At 29.7% G+C, this 18,283-nt stretch overlaps 1 protein-coding gene across 2 annotated transcripts in view; it reads right to left on the minus strand.

Moving 5' to 3' along the window:
* Nucleotides 1–18,283, minus strand: part of NetA (Netrin-A) — a 238,081-nt gene that overhangs the window by 14,910 nt on the left and 204,888 nt on the right. Inside the window, exons 4-5 of one of the 2 annotated variants that reach the window (XM_065507431.1) lie at nucleotides 15,256–15,405; nucleotides 14,988–15,086 (exon numbers count right to left, since the gene is read on the minus strand). In XM_065507431.1, coding sequence (XP_065363503.1) covers nucleotides 14,988–15,086; nucleotides 15,256–15,405 — 249 coding nt within the window. Of the gene's footprint in view, nucleotides 1–14,983; nucleotides 15,087–15,255; nucleotides 15,406–18,283 lie in introns of both variants that reach the window. The other variant, XM_065507432.1, reaches the window with a different exon arrangement.

Below are 18,283 nucleotides of genomic sequence, written 5' to 3' on the forward strand. Positions count from 1 at the left end.
GTATTTATATAAAAATATATTGTACAAAATGTTTCAGGCAACAAAAATAAATTGTTTACAGAAAATAAATGTTTTTGCGGCTCTTTTCATTTGTTTCATTTCAGATTTCATACTAAAATTTAATGTCTACACGCACTTTACCCTATAAATACCCAATAGAATCATACTCGTACCATAATTTATCTATCAAGAAAAACAAAAATATCTACTAGCAACAAAATATACACATATTTATGTTGTAAATAAATAAGAAAATTCACACAAGTGACTCATTTAGTGAAAAAAAAGAAACAATTTAAATTTATTTCATTAAATTTTCAAATTTTCCCTTTATACTTTTCTAAACTTGTGCGGCAATACATACATACATTTGTACATTAGTATTTCATTAGAAGTTTGATCATACGAACACAACACGCCTCTTGACTCTTTGTGCGTATTCAAAAATGGATGAATGAATGAACTGAAGAACTGTTTCATAATAGAGAAAAAAATTCAATGATTTTCAAATTCGACAACTCACGCGCGCCTCTTAATTGTTTTTGAAAAGGCCAACACTTTTTTCGTTTCTTCATTTATTTGAAATATTTATGTAAGATGTTGTTGTTGTTGCTGTTGCTGCTCTGTTCTTTATTTGAATGTTCAATTTCAAATTCAATTTCATTTGAAATGAGTCAATAAATTGTTAAATTTATTAACACTTTATAGTTGAGGTTTTTTTCTTCATTTCATTTAAACTAATGACTTGTTTTGACGATTTGCTCTATTGTTTGTTGAGTTTTAGAAGATTTACAAGAAACAGTTTGTTTGTTAGAGACTTGATGGTGCGGACTCGGTTCAATAATAATGTTGTTGGATCAATTAGTTGAGTATTAAAATTTACATAAATTTTGTTTAAAAAATAACCAAAAACATTTAATATACCAATTTGTTAATTGTGTTGTAGGGAGTGTGAATAGAGTTTGTAAAAATGTATTTGATTTTAATTTTATTTTTATAAATTTATGTAATTTTTTAATGGAAAATTCATTAAATATCATAATTTTTTAAAATTAAGTTTCAGAATTTTATTCAAGTTCAAATTGGTATGTACGGGTAAATTGTAAGAGGTTTTATAAATAAATGTTTTAAGGTATAGAAATTTTGATTGTTAAAAGAATTTCTTTAATTCAAGTTAGTGATTTTTAAACGCCCCACACCGAGTTATAAAAAAATGTGGTTGAACTCATTTAGCATTTAATAGTTGAATGAAGAAGGTAGTTTGTTAAAGATATTTAGCTACTACATGTCTAAAAATGGAGATTTGTACATTATTCGACATCTATAGGATTAAATTGGTTTAAGTTATGACAACAGAGTCTATCTTACAGATACCATGACGCTATCGACAGACAATGGTATTGCAAAATAAGGCAACATCTTGAAAACATTGTCTTATTGAAATACATATTGTTACGTTTTAACCTTTTCAAAACGTTTGGTTTATTTCCTATAAATAAACCGGATACTTTTGATTGCAAATAAAAGCCGTTTAGTAGTTTGAAAATTGTAACAACTCTTTATTTCTTTGAAATGTACAACAACAACAGAATTAAATAGCCACTCAATGTTTTTTATACACGTTTATAAATTCTCAGAATTACAGACACAATTTATAATGTACACGAATTTACTTGAAAAACACAACACACTTTAAGGCACTCAGATGATGTTTATTCGAAAAGCGTCTCTGATCAACTCACTAACGACTGCAACCTCTGCCACTATTTATAACACTGCATTACCATCTAGAAAGCTCTTTAACTGTCAAAGTTCGAATATTCTAGATCATACGCCATCTGTGGTGTACTTTCTACAATGTTCTTTAACTGATTATTCGAAATCGAATACAGCGTTGCCAACTTACAATGAAATCAACTGAAAGCTTTTATTTAACAATGCCCACAGATATGTTACAGTTTTACAGCACTGTTACTTGAAAGCATTATGCTACTTTTAAATCAGCCGTTAAAATCGTTATATTTGAATTCAAGTACAATTTCGTAACAATATTTTGCATTTTTTGTAATTGAATTATACAAAATGTTCAACTCATATCAAGAGAAACTATCACTTTCAGCTCATTTCTATTCAATCCATCTATTATTCCAATAAGAACATCCGAACTTTAACTGTTGATAGCGGCCATATTTTTGAAGCTTTATCTGTCGAATTGGCTGTCATTTATTCAGTTTGTTTTGCCAAATCACCATGGGGATACAGCGTTCAACAATACGTGCAAATAAAAAATTATTTAATCAAAATATATGTTCTGTTTTGAACCTAATTTTCATCAAAAAATCATCTTCGGCGATGGGACGTCAACAAACAAAATTGTCGAATTTGGGACGATCCCAAAAAAGTTACTGTTTGGTGTAGATTTTGGTCTGGCGGCGTCATCGATCCATATTTATTTAATAACGACATTGGCCAGGCCATCATCGTCAACGGCGAGCGCTATAGGTCTATGATTACTAACTTATCTTGGCCTGTATTGGATAAAATGGACACCGTCGTGCGATTTGACCCCGTTAGACTTTTTCTTGCGGGGTTTTCTCAACTATGCAATTATGTCACAAACGACAGCGGCTCATAAAGCCAACATAATCCATGTAATCGCTCAAATTCAGCCTGATTTATGCGCCAGAGTCATGGAACATTTGATATTACGGCGGACATTTGCATCATGTTATATTCCATACATAATGGCATCGATAAGCCTTTCAAACGAACAAAAAAATCGCTGATATCGCACATCTCACACAGGATTTGGATTATGCAGATTATATGATGGAGAAACTCAAAAATATCCAGACGAATTAAGCTTGAATATTCAACACATGTGTAAAGTCTACTCTGTTGTACGGAAGTAAAACCTTATTAGTATCGAAAACCATCTCGCATCAACAAGTGCTTCCGATCTCTGGATTCTTACCAACTAGGAATAAAACTTTTAAAATGGAGGTGGATCGGCCATACTATCAGAAAGAATCCTGACAGTATAACAAGGATGGCGCTAGAGTCGAACTCTCAAGTCTGAAGAAGTCGTGGTCGGTCAAAGAATACATGGAGATGCTCGATACATGGGAAGACGCGAAAATAACTGCGACAAATCATATAAGATGGAAATGATTTGTGGAAGTAAAAGGGGTATTGGAGAAAAAAAATCTCACACTTAGTTAAATTTAAAGAAAGAAATCGCTTAATGAAATGCTTGTAAATATAAGAAATAGTATCCACCATCTGAAACTTCGAAAGCAGTTCGTTAACGCAAGCAATTTAGAAATTTGGCTAAGGTTATCAAGTCCGTGATCCACCCTAAAACTGAGGAATGGTTGCAATCCATTGATGTAGTACTTAAAAATTTAATGAAAGTAATTGATAAATTATAGACATCAAACGTCATTGATGTTTATGATAACCTGGTCCAGTAACAAAAACTATCAAATAATTCCTCAAAATCAAAAGAATCATAATCATTATCAAAGAATAGTTGCAAACAAGTCGCGATTGGTAACAAAATAAGCTCCACAAAACTTTCCACATTCCGGAACTATCTAGATTCTGCTATTTACAAACTGTCATATTATATTCAAAAGGATCCGAGATACAGACAAAGTATACAAGATACCTTGAAACATGAGCGGAGTTCACCCCTCTAGATATCATTCAAACATCATCCTCGTAATGAATCCTCCTTTGTCTCAAAGAAACAAATGACAAACAAAAAAGGAACTAAAGATGACCGAACTAAGAAAAATTAAGTGGCCCCTTTTGGATTGTCACTCGTTCAGGATCATCTAATGTATTCAATTTAGCGTTCAAGGTTTATTGTAATAGTACCAGAAGATCGAAGTAGTACCATTAGGTCTCTCTTTTGTTGTCCCATTTGAAGGAAAAAGTACCATAGATTCATACTTCATTCAGAATCATATCAGCTTATTTTTATATTGGTATTATATTTAAAATATAAGAAAACTACCATTAGAGAAAAACATTTCCTGGTAAGCCCACCACTTGAGTTTTAAAACTTTTTGGCTACAGTTTTTGTGACTAAAAAAATTATGTTTAAAAAAAGTACCAAACTGTTTACCCGAATTAAGCCCTATCTTCCTTCTCACTCATTGTCCAAATAATATCCCATTAGTTTGCTTTTGTGTGCCTTGAGGATCCAATCTTCCTTTTTTTCTTATTATCCATCCCATAAAGGTAACAATAACTTAGTTTAAAAAAATTTCAATATCGTAGTGGGAGTTCCTAGAAAAATATTTATAATTCTATACCAATACAAAGGTACAAATATTTTATGAAAAAGTACCAAATATACATTACAAAATTTTTACCCTTAAAGTTCCGAACTTCCAAAAAGTACCAAATCAATTTTTTGCGATGTTTGTAAAGAATATGATTTTAATATAATTTCTTTATTTACATCGGTTGCCAAAAAAGTACTAAACATAAAGTTTTATAACGAATTTCGGTGCTAAAATGTTCGAGTTTCAAAAAGTACCAAACACTTGTCTAATTTTTAGCGAATAAAGTTGTGTTTTAAATGATATTTGCATATATTTTAGTTTAGTAAATACTAGGGTATTCGAATTATTAAATTTTTCTCTTGTTCGAATATAACGAATAATTCGAATAAGAGATTTAATATTTTATTGTTAAAGAAAAACAAAAAATAACGTTAAAGTTAACAAATCAAGTATTGATAATGTTAAAAAACATTCAAAAACAAAGTCCATCATTAAATTTTCAACAGCAATATTCTAATCAGATTTACTCCCGAACAATCTACAAAACAATTGACTAGCAAGCCCTTTAGTTTCCGTTTTTCAGCTATGCTTTAAAAAATTTGAGCTAGTTGGACATGATCCTGAAGTCAAATACAATATAAACGTATTAAGAACTTTTTTATGTCGTTCATTAATTCGGGTTTTAAATTGAGTAACTAATTCTTTAGTAAATTAATTATTCACTATTTCTAAATTGCTCTATCATCGTTACCGAACCTTTGCTTAATAAAGTGGCCTTGGGGAATTACACAATAAAGGGAATCTGTCCAAAGTTTGATATCATTGTCAGTGAACGTGGCTAATTTGAAGTCAGGCAGTGCATGAATGATGCATTTACAAATACGCAAAAAGTTTATTACCATGTTAGACAAAGATGTTCAACGATGTTCAAAATCATGTATAAGACGAACTCCATGTTTTTCTTGCAACAAAACGTTAGTTTGCAATATTTGTGTTTATCATTCGATTTATTAAATATTTTGCAACACTTACGTACGCGGTTAATAACATCACTTATATGCAGGTAGTTTAAGATCATGGCCTTCATATATTTCAATATAATCATTATAAATGTCATCCTCAATATCACTTTCGACGACCGTTTCAAAATCACATTCTCCATCACATTCAACTCCACTTTAATCTATGTTAAAATTTTGATTATTAATTGCGATTCTTCTAATATTTCGCCAGCTAAATAACAAATGTTTTATTCCGTACCTTTAATTGTTATTGGTTCAATGGATTTTAGAATTGTAACTTCTTGCAGTAATATTTATATATTTACAGAAGGAGCTATCGGAACACTCATCTACAGTGATCCCTTTGTCTTTAGTTGTTTGTCGAATTTCAGAAATAATACAATTTTTTTGAGTCATTATTACTTATTTACATATGAAAATATGAAAAATTGTAAGCAATTTAATAAATCTAAATATATATGAACATTTATTCGTTTTATTCGATTATTCTACATAAAATTGTTCGAATTATTCGTTATTCGAAAATGGCCACTTTTAAATTGTTTGAATAATTATTCGTAAGAAATTAATCGATTAATCGAACGATAATTATTCGAATGAATACCCTAGTAAATACAAGGTAACCACATTTGCCAATTTTTACCCTTTTTTCCTCCTAAAAATTTGCCAAAACATCTTTAATTTACAAAATAAAATTAGTCCTATACAAAAAAAATAATTTCCTGAAAATTCTAGCTGGTTTCTTTCATGACTATTTCCCATTTGTTTTATTCAACACAATCAGTATTTTAATAAAGTTTTTTTCACTACATTTCATTTAGTATTTCCTTAACGAATTAAGGCAAAACTTTTTATTAGCATAAGTTGTTATATATACATAATAAGTATTTGCCAATTATGCTAATATTAAGTATTATTATAATTTTTATCTTTCACACAAAACTACGGACTAACTGGTAATAACTAAGCAATTAGCCATAACTTTGTTTTTATGACAACAGTTTTAAAAAGCATTAAGTTTTTTTTGTTGTTTTCTTTTATTTATATTTCAACTTTTAATACGTATTTTGGATTAGTTGCTTTGTTCTGAAAATACCCGCATCCACATCTTTGTCACTATCTTCGTCATCATCACCATTCTCAACGTACATATATTTTTTATTAACTATTATTTCAAGCAAGTTAAACTTTAAGCTTCTGGTATCTTTATAAGAAACTTTTTTTTATTATTTGGTATAATAGTTTCAATATTTTCCGTAGATGTTTATCAAAAGGATTTATTAAGTGTTATCCTGTTAGAAGTTGGTATTGTTTTTCTTATTTTTTTTGTTAAAAAGAAGAAAGTTTTGTCTATTACACCATTTCCAATTGTATTTCAGAAGTTTTTAATTGAATTTTAAAAGTTTCTAATTGAATTATAGAAATTTCAGAAATTTCCATTTGTATATCTATTAGATATTTCCGAAATACAAATGGAAATTTTGAAAAAATAAAATTTCTCAAATATAATTTTATTTATTTTTTTAAATACAATTGGAAAATTCTGAAATAGAATTAGAAATGTCTATAATATAATTAGAAATTTCTGAAACTCAATTTGAAATTTCTAAAATTCAATTGGAAACTTCTGGAAATTTCTGAAATACAGTTGGAAATGGTGTAGTAGTAGTATTTTGGTAGAGGGTGTTATGATTTACTTTAGACTTGAACATGAAAATAGTGAGTGTATTTTTCTTAGAGCTTAGAATTAAGCAGAACTTTATTGTTTTTATTTGAGTTAAAGTTTTTTTGTGCCAGTTAAAAATATACACTGTGATACAAGATGCCATATAAATTATACTTGTAGTTTTACTTTAACAAGCATTTTAAGATAGAGAGTATTGTACTCTTCTAAAAGATGAAGCTGAAAGGATGGTTTAAGTCTGGTAGATGAAATCATGGGAGGTAAATTTATGTGTCTTTGTTTGCAATTTAGTTGGTCTTATCGAGTCTTGATAGAGGTTTGCTACTAGAAGGATTTGAAGAGTTTTTAAACGAAATTTATACTCCAAATTGTTGGCTATTAAAGTATCACAAAAAGTACTTTAACTTATTATTTCCGCAAAAGTATGGTCCTCTTTTTGTTGACTTTTTGACCCTTTATTGCCATTATTATATGCTTGGCACCCTTAACAACTCCTCATAAATCATATGTAGACATGTTTCTTTTTTATATGAGATTTATAGGCTCATAGCTCCCATTTATACATGAGCAATGTAATATTCAGTATTTATGACAGTGCGTGTGTTCAACATTAAATTTTAAAAACATCAGATTATGTTTTTTTTCGTTTCCCGTAAAGAAAATAAACACTTTCATTCTGTGAACACAATAAATGATGATGCCACTATTTAACACTTAAACTTTTTTACATTTTTGGATTATTCTTATGGTTGCACTTGCACCTCTTACACATTTAGAGCCGCATACGACCAGATAGCGAATATTGTTGGTGGATCAGGAATGGAAAATTAAATTTCTGTTGGGTACAAAATACAAATTTCAAAATTTTATATAGAAAATACTGTTATGCATACAATTTTCTAGAGTAACTACTGTTATACAAAAATTTTACACATTATTTTCTATAGAAAATACTGTTATACACACAATATAATATAATGTTATGCACAATATTGTCTATACAAATTACTGTTTTACACAAAACTGTCTATAGAAAAAACTGTTATACTCAAAATTTTCTATAGAAAACAATGTTATACACAACATTTCCTAAAGAGAATACTGTTATAAACAACAATTTCTACATAGAATACTGTTATACACAAAATGTTCTATAGAAAATACTGTTATACACAAAATTTTCTATAGAAATTTATGTTCTATACAAAATTTTCTATAGAAATATGTTATATACAAAATTTTCTAAAGACAATACTGTTATACACAAAATTTATATAGAAAATACTGTTATACACACAATTTTCTAATGAAAATACTGTTATACACAAAACTTCCTATAGAGAATACCGTTATACTCAAAATTTCCTAAACAGAATATTGGTATACACAACAATTCCAATATAGAATACTGTTATACACAAAACGCTCTATAGAAAATACTGTTATACACAAAATTTATATAAAAAATACTGTTATACATTAAATTTTCTATAGAAAATACTGTTATACACAAAATTTCCTATAGAGAATACTGTTTTATACAAAATTTTCTATAGAAAACACTGTTATACACAAAATTTCCTAAAGAGAATACTGTTATACGCAAAATTTATATAGAAAATACTGTTATACAAAAGAGTCCTATAGAGAATACTGTTGTACTTAAAATTTCCTAAAGAGAATACTGTTATACACAACAATTCCTATATAGAATACTGTTATACACAAAACGTTCTATAGAAAATACAGTTATACACAAAATGTATATAGAAAATACTGGTATACATTAAATTTTCTATAGAAATTTATGTTCTACACAAAATTTTCTATAGAAATATGTTATATACAAAATTTTCTAAAGAGAATACTATTATACACAAAATTTATATAGAAAATACGGTTATACACACAATTTTCTAATGAAAATTTCCTCAAAATTTCCTAAACAGAATATTATTATACACAACAATTCCAATATAGAATGCAGTTATACACAAAACGTTCTATAGAAAATACTGTTATACACAAAATTTATATAACAAATACTGTTATACATTAAATTTTCTACAGCAAATACTGTTATACACAACATTTCCTATAGAGAATACTATTATACTCAAAATTTCCTACATGGAATACAATTCCTATATAGAATACTGTTATATATAAAATTTATACAGGAAATACTGTTATACACAAAATTTTCTATAGAAAATTCTGTTTTACACAAAATTTCCTGAAACGAATACTGTTATACACGAAATTTATATAGAAAATACTGTTATACATTAAATTTTCTACAGCAAATACTGTTATAGACAATATTTCCTATAGAGAATACTGTTATACACAACAATTCCTATATATAATACTGTTATGCACAAAATAGAAAATACTGTTATACACAAAATTTTCTATAGAAAATACTGTTATATACAAAATTTATAAAGAAAATACAGTTTTACACAAACATTTCTATAGAAAACACAGTTTTGCACAACATTTTCTATAGAATATTACCTATACAAAATACTGTTATACAGAAAACACTGTTATACGCAAAATTTTCTATAGAAAATACTGTTATACAGAATTCAAATATATTTTATTTAGTGTTTACATCTTTTCGTCAAATATTTTACATTTTTACACACAATTTCAAATGATTTGCGAGAGAACTGTGCTGCATTTGATTATAGAATAGTAAAAAAGGACGATCGCATCAATTTTCCATCCCTGATATGGATGTTTAATGATGCCACAGCGCGAAATGTGTTGCATGTGGGAGATAAATGTAATATAGTTTATGTAAACAAGACTCATATTTAATACACTTACTTCCATGTTCGTGTTTAACTACTGAGAAATACAGCTTAAAAGTCATATAAATAATGTTGCCTAAGTGAAAACAGTTTTAAAAGGCAGTTACACTGGCAATAAAAGCAACTGCCCCGAACTTTGGTAAAAACCATAACAAAATTACTCTTGGGGCCTAATTACCGCACTCGTGATCGAATGCACTATCGTATCGAAAAATAATTTCGATATCGTAATTATAACAAAATGTACTAAATTTCATGCTCGATATCGAATGTTGAAATCTCAAATAAGAAAATTACGATAGATTTTACTCGATATCGAATGCGGTAATTCGGCCCCTGTAGTGAATAAGACACATATCTTAAAAATACACAAGATCTACACAAGTTCACAACCAATAGTTTTTCTCGCAGTTACAAGTCGTATGAATTGAAGTCGTATGAATTAAAATCACTTATTTGAATGACGATTTCATTGACATTTTAAACTGCACTTACATATTTCAATTAAGCCATATTTGAAAAACAAAGATTTGGTTGGGGTTTGGTTTTCATGTATAAAGAAAATTTTATTTATTTTTAGTTGCTAGTGTGCCGACACTAAAAAACACCGCCATAAATGCAATCATGTTGCAAAATATTAAATCTGAAACTTTCATATGTGTAAGTTTTATCATCTGTATTCATTATTAAGGATGTTTCTTTGAAAACACAGACAGACACCTGTAGTTGCGAGCAAACAAAAAAAAAAAAGAAAACAAGTTGTGTAAACTGTGAAATAAAGTCTAGCGGAATAATCACCTGTTAATCGTAAAGTTAATGGCAAAATAATGGAGTTTTAATTGGGGTTATGGCGGAACAACATTTGCTTAATGATTTTCTTTTTAATAAATTGAAAAATAAGATATATTTTTATTTATTAAACACTATAAGGAAGTGCTATGAAAAGGATGCTGTGGAGGAGTAAAGAATTGGTAAGATTTTTTTTAATTTTCATAAGACAATGACCTCTCAGGATGTTTGCTATTAGGGACGCCAGTGAATTTTTAAATATTTATTAAAATAACTTTAATATTTATTATAAAAATGTGTTGTATTTACTAAAATAATTCTTTCCAACATATTGTTACTTTATTAATTTGAATTTAACGGTCTGTAAAGGCTGCTTTAAACATTCATAATGTTTATCATCGGTAGAAACTTCTACTTATAAACAATGTTGATAACACGCTGTTATTAACATTGTTTAGAAGTAGGACAAGATTAACTGTGAAGCAGCTTTAAAATCTCTAGGTGATCATTGTAAAAATAGAACATTCTAAGATAATACTGGAATTTCCTAAATGTCGCTAGTGTATATCGTAAGCATAGCTTGAGTTAAAATAAGTGTGTTATTAAATTATTGTTGTGTAAAGTTACAATTTTTTAACTACTAGGCGCTTGGTGCAATTTATAAGACTCCGATTTATTTTAAGGAAATAAACCACCGTTTTTATAAAGTAAAAACGATATAAACGATATATGATGCCGGCAAGAAGAATCTACTTATGGAATTCCGTCGTGAACAAATAAGGCTAATTGTTTCCTTTATTACAGGACACTGTATAATTGGGATACATGCTAGAAGACTGGGCCTACTGTCCAACGACTACTTTAGGAGCTGTCATAATGAAGAAGAGGAGGAGTTTGTGTCCCACTTTTTTTTTTTTTTTTTGCTTGGACCAGCACTCAGGGGATGACCCCTACTCATGCAATGCATTGTGTTGGAACTAGGAAAATAGGTTATGGGATGGAGGATAGAGGGAGTAGTGTTTGTGGACATTTGATTTAAATTTTCCTACATTGAAAGGGACAGGAAATACTTCGACAGGAAGCTTATTCCACATACGGACGGTACGGCTAAAAAACGTATTTTCTCTGTAGTGTGTTGTGCGATCCACTGACCAATCGACCACGAATGGATGTACCCCTGCTGATGAACGCGTATTTCGTAAGAAACTACGGGTATCAGGAACAAGTTCCCTAATTTCATCAGAACACATTCCATTGTAGTATCGATAGAACAGTGAAACACAACCCACATTGCGACGATGCTCCAGAGAATCAATAGAGCTGGATACCCTACTGTCGCCGATAAGCACCTTCGAGTAACTCCAAAATATACTTCGAAGCACCGGCCCATACATTAGAGTTGTATTCCATTTTGGGTCGGATATAAGTGGTGTAAATAGTAAGGAGATCAGATGAAGTGAAGTATTTCTTACACCGTCTTAGAAAACCGAGACACTTGAATGCTTCTTTCGACACTTGAAAAATATGTTTTGTCCAGCGAACATCACACTGAATTCTCATGCCTAGAACATCGAGAGCTTCTGATTTCTTAATATTTACACCACACATACAAACAGATGAAGCAACATGATCTGTCGTGCGTTTGTGTAATAACATACAACATTGAGTCTTACTTGCATTAAAATCGACTCTGTTCGCATGACCCCATTCGGAGATTGTCACAAGATCTTGGTTAAGTGTATCATTCATGTTTTGCATCATTGCCCCAATCTCCAAAAGGCTTGGCCTATAGTTGAATGAATATGAATAGATAGGGTTGGAAGTTTGACTTAGAAGGTCATTTAGAAAAATAAGGAATAGATTAGGTGAAAGAACGGAGCCTTGCGGTGACAATGCACGGCTCTGACAAACTTGAGGGAATGTATCCTTGGAATCCCATTCCTATCGTATTTAGATGAGCTATCAAGAATGAATCTAATACGAATCCACTCCTTCATCAGAGATTCTGGTTGGTTCACCTAGGAGACAACGGACGTATTATAAATAGCCAGCTGTTTACCTCTTGGATATCACAATAGTGTCAGTTTTGAATGGACCCAAGTGAACTGCTTGACGAGTGGCTGCTAATGGAACCTAACCTAATCTAATATAAAACGTAAAAATAAGACTTTATGAAAGCTGACAATTTTCAGCTTCATACAAAATATTTTGGAGAATATTCTATACATCACCGCACCACACCAGCAACCGGAGAAACTCCCACACAACATTGATTATTGCACACTTAGAGCTTTCAGCGATATGATAATTAATGTGTAAATCATGGATCGTAAAGAAATTCGTTCGAATTTATATACTTTGTACATTGTATTTCGAAAGAGTTTCGTTTCGAATCGAATTACATAATAACACCCCAGATATTTACTGATGGCTCAAAGTTAATGGTGGTGTCCTTAAGACTACCTAAACAGTGCAGTGCTATTTACGCTAAGATTCCAGTCTTGAAAACGACTACTAAGGATATTTTACAGATGGATCAATAATGATTTGCACATACTCAATGTAGGGTATTATATGGTCGGGCTTAACCGACTATACTTCCTTATGTATTTTTACTTATCAATAGAAATAAATAAAGGCTTTACTAAAGTTTTTTGGGAAAAGGTTTCCTGATGATCTGGCCTAAGCAACCAATGAAATGCTTTGGCCAATATGGGAATTCAACACATGAAAACTAAATCTTAACAAAATATTAATTTTGTGTTGCCATACAGTTTCGTTGAGGCATCCGAATTTGTTGCGAATATAATTGGTCGATTCACAAGGTATCCTAGCATGTCATATTGTCATAATGTTCTAATATTATACAATGGTTTGAAAATGTTGTTATTGCCTTTCAATCAAACAATATCCTAAAATAATACTACTCTGTATCTAAGAGTCGGTTTAGCCGAGCCGACGAGTCGTGAAATATTACAACATTATGACATGATAGGATACCTTGTGAATCGACCAAATGATTTGATTGTATACATTGATTTTTTAGATTGTAGCAACACAAAATTTGGTTGATAAAGTAGAGATACCTTTGAAAAAACGAAATTTTCCAATTACTACTAAAAAATTCGGTTATGAAAGATTTAAATTTTTTTCCACTGAGTTACAAAACAAATGTCTTTACAGAAATAGTTTTAGTTCCATTTCTTAACCGAAATTTTTAATTTAGTTTAGAAATATTTCCACATTTTCATTAAATCGAATGCTACTCTCCTTTCATTTGTTGCACTTTTGAATTTTCCTAAACAGTTTCTAATTTACATTCCGACAAACTTTTCTTTACCAGCAGCATTTTTTACAAGTATTCATATTCATTTATAACACTTCAGACTTCCTTTTTGCTCTCTCTCGCAATTAAACAAGAAAAAGTAACTCAATGAAAGCATTTAACTTCCTTAGCGTCTAATGAACTTATACTTATATGCATAAATAAAAAGGAAACTCAACACGGCTACAAATTAAAAAGAAACTTAAAAAATCGTTAATGTTTTGCAAATAATATTAATTAATTAAATGAAAAAAAAAAATGTTATGACTGACACCACAAAGGGGTGAGAAACAAGTACTTGTAATTTTTGTATCCAGTTTTATATAAAAAAAATATAAATACTTTTCTAGATTGGCGGAGCTTTAGGCTGAAGAAGGACACTTCAATTTAAGAAAAGGTGTTATAACATATGTATGTATTAGACATGCTTGTTAGTGCTAATGGTTATTAGGTTATATTCGAAAGATAAATCGGTTGAAAGAGATTAGAAATGGTTCTAGTTTAAATTAAAAAATATATATAGAGCAACTTTCTAAAAGATATGAGAGTATTTTCACATCATGGTTAAGCCGAGTAACCGAATATCGTAATATAATCTTCGCCAAAGAAAATGCATTCTTAGAACAATAAATAAATGATTGAAAGTTATTGAAATATTTGAGCAATACTGCATCTAAATTCTTTTTTTAATTTCAAGTGAATAATCGTTATTCACTGAAACGAATAAAATATTTATCGATAGAAATGAAATAAATGGGGAGACCTACGGAATAAGCGATAAACGATTTCTTTCATGTAGGCTCCTCGTTGAAATCGTAAAACCGATTATCACTGAATCGAATAACCAATGTAGCATCTTAGGAAGCTCTAGCAAATAGCATTGATGTATGATTTAAAAGAATGATGGCACCACCATCTCATCAGCTCCATCAACATACAATTTAGCAAGATTATAAGTATCAACAACGTGTTTAGTAATGATGAGTAACATGAGAAACACAAAATACAACATAAAAAAAACAGATGAATGAAAAAGCAACACTTACTTACCCCTCCCACCTTCCGTACGGTAAGGTGATGCGGAGTCATGATGAGGTTCCGGTGCAGTATTTTGTGTATCCAACATATTGCTATTACGTGGTGGAATTTCTACAAAGTGGAAAGAGTTTGGAAAGAAAACAAATAAAACAAATACATAAAACAAAATTAAATTATGAATGAATTGAATTGTATGTTATGGAATGAATGAAACATTTTATGAATGAAATTCTATATTTTACTATGTATTTTACTCGTTACGTCGTCTGCTAATACTTACTTATGCAGGGAGCAATATGGGAACGACTCTGTTGATAGCCACGAGCACAGCGATTGCAAGTCAAACCGGTAACACCATCCTTACAAGGACATTGACCGGATGTGTGATTGCAGGTTTTACCCGTTGAGCCAATGGGGTGACATTCACATGCTGCAAGGAAATAAAAACAAGGGGGAACAAATTAAGATTTTTGCTTATAAATATTAAGAATTTATAAAGACATTTTTCCTATTGTATACTTATGTAAATATAGTAATTCATTGATGTTTTCTGTATCTATCTTAATGCAAATCTTAATTATTTTGTTTAATTACGAAGACGAGCTACACACTTGACTGCAAACCAAAACACTGTATAAATGGTTTTTAATTTTCTGTTTTACAATTTTGAAATGCATTTTCAATAATTATTAAATTGTATCTTTCATCTTTAATATGCATTTAGTTTTTTTTCTTTCAGTTTAAATCTTTCTGTTGTTTTCTTTATTAAACTTGAGCGTTTACGTATGGTCTGGAAATGAAATCCGAAAGACAAAGAACAAGAACAAGATATTTTTGGCAAATTTACAAAAAATGACTTGAATTCGACTGAAATGTAGAGTACTTAAAAATTATTTTTAATCAGAAATATTGAATATTGAAGGTTTAGAACAAATAACACTGATGTACAGATTTAAATTTTTGGAAGAACCACCTGATTTCTATATAATTTTTACAATTGGCCAATTGAATAATCTGTTCCTTGTAGTTAAAAAATCTACGGAATATAAGTTTTTATTTGAGTATTATAATGATTACACAGGGCAACAAAATCGAAAAAAATTTAGAGGCTTTTTAAATCACTACACAATTTTGATGTATTGTGGTTCCAAATTTTAAATTCTATGGAGAAGTTTTTTTTTTTAATTTTTTAAAATTATGAATTTTTTACACGTTTCTCCACATAATTTATGATAACTCAAAAAGGTTTAGTCCAATATTATTAAAATAAAACTAGAAAAGTTTAAATTGACATAACCTTTAATCCGTATATATATTGTGTTTTAATCGGTTCAGTAGTTTCGAAGTTATAATAACAAATTGAAGCAAAAAATATATTGTTTACGTGATAATAACAAATTTTTGTGTTTTAAAAAACTCATGAAAAATCGAAAACGGCAGAAATTGTTTAGATTTATTGCTTTATCACAAAGCCACATATAATAGCAACAAAATGAGAAATCGATCATAAAAATCGATTGCTTCTTTTCGAATTTATTCACAATTAAGTGAATTTGCTCATTTTCACAAAATTTTACTTTTTTATTTGATATACATACAATTGTGTAGTTAATGTTCTTCTTTCGATTGATTGAATTTTGAAAACATTTTCCCCATGCTATGTCAAAATTTTCACATATATATTGCGTATTAATCGGCTCAGTAGTTTCGGAGTTATAATAACAAATTGAAGCAAAAAATATAATTTTTACGTGAAAATAGCAAATATTTTTGTTAAAATTTATTGCTTTATCATAAAGCCACATATAATAGGGACAAAATGAGATATCGATCATAAAAATGGGTGGATTATTTTCGAATTTATTCACAATTAAGTGAATTCGCTCATTTTCGCAAAATTTAACTTTTTATTTGATATACATACAATTGTGTAGTTAATGTTCTTCTTTCGATTGATTGAATTTTGAAAACATTTTCCCCATGCTATGTACAAATTTTCACGCATATATTGCATTTCAATCGGCTCAGTAGTTTCGGAGTTATAATAATATTTTGAAGCAAAAAAATATATTTTTTACGTGAAAATAGCAAATTTTTTTGTTTTAAAAAAAAATCATGAAAAATCGAAAACGGCAGAAATTGTTCAGATTTATTGCTTTATCGCAAAGCCACATGTAATGAGAACAAAATGAGATATCAATCGTTAAAATCGGTGGATAATTTTCGAGTTTATTTAGAATTAAGTGAATTCGCTCATTTTCACAAAATTGTATGTACTTTAAGTGTAAATTTTACATGTGTGTTTTTTTTTTGTTACAAAATTCGTTACAATAACAAGGAAATTGGATGCCATACGAATTGAAGAGGAGAGAGAGACTTTGAAATACAATTTTTTATGTTTGAAATTCTGCTTGAACGGTATGAAACTTGCAATAAAAAATGGATCCATTACGATAATCCGAAGCGTAAAAGATCGTATATGAAGCCCTGCCAACCAGCCGAATCGACACCAAAGCCAAATATCCATGGCACTAAGCTAATGCTCTGTACTTTGTGGGAGCAAAAGGGTCTTATATTATATTATCTACTGAAATCTGACCAGACCAACACAGGGAACCTATACCGAACGCAACTAATTCGTTAGCAGCGAGCGAAAAATGCACAGAGTATGCGGCCAGACATGAAACCATAATATTCCATCATGACTACGATTGCCACATGTGGCAGTATCTGTTCAAATGAATTTAGGCAGAAGTGGTTGGAAAGATTTGCCTTACCCGCCTTATAGTTCAGGCCGTGACCGGTCCGACTGCTATTTGTGTTGATCAATGCAGAACGCTCTCTCTGGGATATGCTTCAATTTGGAACAGAGTATCCGATATTGGCTTGATTCGTTATTGGCCTCAAACGATAAGCAGTTATCTTGGCTCAGAATCCTTATGTTGCCAGAAATATATGAAAAGGTCATAGATAACAATGGCCAATACTTTGAATTAATTTATATTTTACACATTTTTCAAAATAAAATCTATTTTTATATATTTTTATATGGAAATTTTTCGATAATAAAATGTTCTTTACAGCAAACTTTTGATAACAATGTTTTTATATAGAAAATATTCGATAACATAGTTTTTTATATATTAAAGATTCGATAACAAAATTGTCTGTATAGAAAAATTCGATAACAAGGTTGTCTAATTTCGAAACTTTTATATAAAGAAAATTTTGTTATCGAACCTTTTCTATATAGAAAAGAAAATGTTTTTATTAAGAACAGGTTCTATAACAAGATTTTCTATATAGCA

This window comes from Calliphora vicina, chromosome 4 (assembly GCF_958450345.1).
Source record: "Calliphora vicina chromosome 4, idCalVici1.1, whole genome shotgun sequence".
NCBI classification, from domain to species: Eukaryota; Metazoa; Arthropoda; class Insecta; order Diptera; family Calliphoridae; genus Calliphora; species Calliphora vicina.